The sequence below is a fragment of the Punica granatum genome, chromosome 7 (assembly GCF_007655135.1).
Source record: "Punica granatum isolate Tunisia-2019 chromosome 7, ASM765513v2, whole genome shotgun sequence".
In the NCBI taxonomy this organism is placed as follows: Eukaryota; Viridiplantae; Streptophyta; class Magnoliopsida; order Myrtales; family Lythraceae; genus Punica; species Punica granatum.
In genome coordinates, this window is record NC_045133.1 from 8,852,694 (window position 1) to 8,857,796 (window position 5,103).

General features: G+C 43.7%; 1 protein-coding gene across 1 annotated transcript; it reads left to right on the forward strand.

Moving 5' to 3' along the window:
- Window positions 1-743: 743 nt before the first annotated feature.
- On the forward strand, window positions 744-2,567 carry LOC116214150 (probable transcription factor At3g04930). The gene has a single exon (XM_031549473.1). It carries the CDS (start codon window positions 895-897, stop codon window positions 2,119-2,121), a length of 1,227 nt encoding a protein of 408 aa, XP_031405333.1. The 5' UTR covers window positions 744-894; the 3' UTR covers window positions 2,122-2,567.
- Window positions 2,568-5,103: the final 2,536 nt, after the last annotated feature.

Here is a 5,103-nt window from a genome sequence, read left to right on the forward strand (position 1 = left end):
TGATTGGATAACTGTTTAGAAATTTTTATTAATTGTGATATCTTCAAATTGTGGTATAATACATACATACATACATATTTCAGATAGATTTTTTCTTTTAAATTATGTAACAATTTAGGATTCATATGCAAAGTGTACCGATCGATTTTATTGTGGGATCCGAGCATCATAAATACTATAGGAATTCCGGATGGCTCACTTGGCTCACTCTTATTATACACAACTCTTTTTTCTTATTATTTTTTAGCTAATTGGGGGTGCTAATTCTCTGGGTCTCGAGAACCTTTACGACATTTGGGATGGGTAAATTAAGCTAATTGATTTCACAGGTGATCTTAAGGGATTTCCAATTTGAAATGCAATGATTACTTATACTCTTTCTTACCATTAAGTTTAAAGATGGATAACGAAGAGATTGCAGTCACTTTTAGTCACGGGTTGACTTAATCCTTCTTAGAGTGGACCGATATGTTAATGGAAAGGGAGCTCCCAAGTGCGGACCAGCCAGCACAGTGGTCTATTACCTAAAAGCCTAGTATCTGCCGGCCCAGCAATAGAGCCCTCCCCACGGAGCACACAGACCATACACCCCTCTGCTCTCTTCTGTAGTTGTGGGGCCCCTTCTTATTGTCATTTGTCAAAGGACAGTTGAGAGGTAACATGCATCCGGCGCACGAAATAATTCATGCTCCCTCCCCACCCACACCCTCCCTTACCTCCCCTCGGCACCTCGCCAAGTCCAACACGCAAAAGAGGCTTTAACCAAACCAGACACCCAACCAACCAATCTGAACTGTGAGCCCAAGCCTGTGACCCTTGACGCGCTTTCTCCCTCTCTCCCTCTCTCCCCTCCCCGCCGGACCCTAACCCTAACCGCCGCCTCATCCCTGGTAGATGGCCTCCCAGCAGCAAGAAATACACAGAGCTGGGTTCCCCGGCGAAGACGAGGACCTCGACGAGGACGACGACGACGTCCTCGACGAGGACGACGCCAACTCCGCCTCCACCTCCTCCTCCCTCCCCACCGCCACCCCTGTCGCTCCCATCTCTTCCGTCACCGTCGCCGTCCCGTCCTCCTCCCTGGTTCTCAACGGCGCCGATCCCCTCCCGACCTCCTCGATTCCCTCCTCCTCCGCCTCCGCCCCCGTGGCCGTCATCGCCACCCCTGTCCCCCTCCGCATGGAGACCACTCCCCCGGACTCCCGCAAGCTCTTCCAGCGGCTCTGGACCGACGAGGACGAGATCGAGCTCCTCCAGGGCTTCCTCGAGTTCACCTCCCAGCGCAGCACCGGCGGCGTCCCCGCGGGCCCCGGCCACCACGACACCACCCTCTTCTACGACCAGATCAAGTCCAAGCTCCAGCTCGACTTCAACAAGAACCAGCTCATCGAGAAGCTCCGTCGCCTCAAGAAGAAGTACCGCAACGTCCTCAACAAGATCAGCTCCGGCAAGGACGTCTCCTTCAAGAGCCCCCACGATCGGGCCACTTTCGAGATCTCGCGTAAGATCTGGCCCAACCTCACCGCTTCCCGTGGCCCTCACAACGAGACCTTCGACGAAGACGACGATAATAACGACAACAACACTAGTTTCAGCCTAAACCCTAATTTCGCCAGCCCTAGCCCTAATTTCTCCAGCCCAAACCCTAACCCGAACCCTAACTCTAGACCCATTTACGAGGCAATACTCTTGCCGACGAATCCTCGGAAGCGGCCGAGATCGCAAGCTCAGCCTGTGAAGGTCGAGGAGAAGGCCGGTGGTGCGGCAAGCGATGGGCCTGCGGGGCTGAATGGTGTGACCGTGAGCAGCGGCGTCTCGGGGATTATCGAGGAGACGGTTAGGAGCTGCTTGTCTCCATTGTTTAAGGAGCTGCTGAATGGCTCCATGATGGGCAGCGGGGGTGCTTTTGCTGGGATTGCCGGAATTCCAGCCCCATTTAACTTAAATAGTCCGTCGCTACTGAACTTCGGGGGGCTGCCGTTGAGGGGTTATGGAGTCGAGGCAGGGGACGAAAGGTGGAGGAAGCAGCAGATATTAGAGTTGGAGGTGTATTCGAAGAGGTTGGAGTTGGTTCAGGAACAGATTAGGGCGAAATTGGACGAGCTGCGGTCAGGGAGATGATCTCGTTTTCGGGAATTAGACTCTTTCTATCTGAGAGCTCTCGTGGGAGGTTGGTAATAACTGATCTTTGGGATTTGCTTTTTGTTTCTCTTTTTATCCTCCGTGTTTTATAAAGAATTTGTGGGTGATCGATCAACTGTCGAGTGGTAGTGAACTACTGCAGGTTTGGGTTTTATCGGACCAGTTTTCGAATAAATGGTATCTATTTATTATCGTCTAGATTTAGATTAGATTGTTCATGTGTAATGCTTATCTGTATGAGAAACCGAGAAGTGCCTGGTACATATATTGAAGATATTATTGAAGCATCTTAGTTAAGCTTCTGTATTCTCCTGTGGATTTTCCTTGTATTCGTTTCCTGACTTGTACTGGCTCTGGTTAATTGTTGATATCCCTTTCATAGTACTGGATATACGATGATCATGGCCCTGCCAAAGTTATGTGTTTGTGTGGCTGTCACATTTCCAGTTTCCGACATATCTGGATATTATAATTGCTGTCTTGTTACTTCCCTTTCGTGGTTTAAGTGGATCTGTATCTAATGATGCTTTGGAACAGAGTCGGAGGATTTCTTTTCTGTTTGACATATGGTTGGAGATATGCAATTTTGAAGCCACATTCTAAAGCTGAGAATCATGCAGACTGCATTGACTTAGCTTAATAGTTGTATAATGAACAAACATTTGGAATCATTTGGTAATCGTTCTGGCCGTATAACTAGAGGTAGTGAGAATAGTCTGTTTTGATTAGTCCTGCTTTCGCGAGCTCCCTTATCTCAGTATGTTTCTGTAGTCTACTTCAAGACACGATCCTAGGTGCATGGGTAAAACTTTCTGAGAGTGATTTAAGTTTGATTTATTAACATATATCTGAAGCCCATGAACTAGGAACAGTGTGGTGCGGATTCATTATCTGTTTCTTTTTAAGGAGTATGCTCTGTTGGTTGTACCATAAGGAGGAAGTGTTAGCCAAAAGTTTTTCGTGGATTGTTCGTATGCATTGGATTCCTTGTAGAGTTGATTCCTCTACTACCCAGCATCGGTACCTTATTGGTATTGGGATTGTTTTCATTTTCCATATTTTCCTTTTGCTGGTGACGAACTCCTTTTGCAGCGCACTGTGTCAAATATGGACCTGTTCATGAGCCATTGTCCCAGATGAGTCTGAGTTGCTTCATGAAGCTGATGTTGATTAACGTCATGCTATATTTCAGTCAATTCCTTTTTAACCTTTCGATTAGCCTAGCTTGTAGGTTTAATTTTTGGTTGATGTCAATTGACTTCTTGTTTTCACCCCAACGGTATTGAGTTTAAACGGAAATTTGTGCTGGGGCTTTTAGTTTTTGTTTGGTGATAGACTATGTAGTAGTTACGGCTTTGCGACTGGAAATTTTCCACCTTTATGTAGTCAGCAAAGTGAATTGCAATCAGGAGATGAACATCTCTTGGCTCGTTTAAGAGAGGTTCACCCCCTGAAATTGATACTCGCGATTTTTCTGGAATGCAAGATAATGAAATTCGAAAGAATTTTTTTTTATCTTTTTATTGATATGGATAAATAATTTTCGATGGTACCAGCGAAGATGTTTCTGCAGTATGCTTTGTTTGATGGCTTCCATAGAATGATTCACATCCAGAATGTCATTTTAGGCAGTCCATTTGAATTGGGCACCGGTGTTGATCCCTTTTATGGACCCACAACGTTCATAAGAAAGTCGAATGAGGGAATAAATTCTCTCTTGATATGGAGAAGGATGCGTTGCATTTTGTATGTTCTTTGCACGTTTATGTCATTCATTTATAGGATCGAACAAACCTTTTTCCCGACGGCTGAGGAACACCAACAATGTTGTGGGCAACAATTGATACATAATTGAAGTTATTTTTATTTTTATCTTTTTGGCTGGGTAAGAAATAAGGGCCTCGTTCGGCTTAGTGATTACAATTGCACCATTAGCAGTTAGAATTCGACCACCAAGGCTGACATTAGGAGAGATTGTTATTCGAAATAGATAAATGATCGTGATGATACCGGGACCGAAAAACAAATACATAGGCATGTAGGTACGGATGGTAATCTTTCAAGAAAGGAGAAAAAAAAAAATTCACCCACTGAATTTTGAGCTTAGTGTCGATTACTCACTAGAGTTTGCTCATTCAAGATCTCAAGAACTTATTAGCTTGGTCACTGAAATATTTGGTTCAATGACACTGTATCTGCTATAGGTATTTTTTTTTTCTTGGTAAATTTAGCCACTCAAGATTTTAAAATAAATCATTAGATCAGTTTGTTTAGTCTATCATTTATGTGGTTGGAAATTGTACTTGTGCAATCAGCCTCATTTTCGGACAACAAAAATGACCTCCAAACTCTTTTTACCAGGATGATAACAAATCCTACTCCTTTAGTCCAGATTACGTATTTATTTCCAATTCGAATTAACGTTATTGTTAATAAGACTGGCCAACATGATTACTTTTTGATGAATTTCTTTTTTAAAATCTTGAGTGGCTAAAATGACAGAGAGGGCTCCTACCAAAACTGAACTCTTAACTTTAGTAACCAAAAATGATTCATTTTTTAAATCTTGAGTGGGCAAATTTAACATAAATAAAATTTTAATGAATAAAGTCGAATTCAAAACTCCAAGAGCCAAGTGTTTTTTTTTTCCCCTTTTAAGAAAATAATAAGTTACATAAAAAGAGTCAGATTTTTCACTCTCATTTTAGGTTTCAATTTTTAATGATTCATATTTGGCTCATAAAAACATTCGATGATTTCAATTTTAATATTTTCAATTCAGACTATTTTTGTGTTACCTACCCTAAAACAAGTATTAGAAAATGGTCGGGGCCCAGAAGTCAGAAGTGGGCGGCCAACGACTACCTGACCCACCCCATCCAAAGCCACCTGAGACCAAGAAATGAGGCAACATCGGTCTCAGTCCGGCAAGCCCCAAGTGGGCTTTGACACACCCACGTA

Coding starts and splice junctions, on each gene's coding strand:
- LOC116214150 (XM_031549473.1), top strand. CDS start 895: ATGGCCTCCCAGCAGCAAGAAATACACAGAGCTGGGTTCCCCGGCGAA.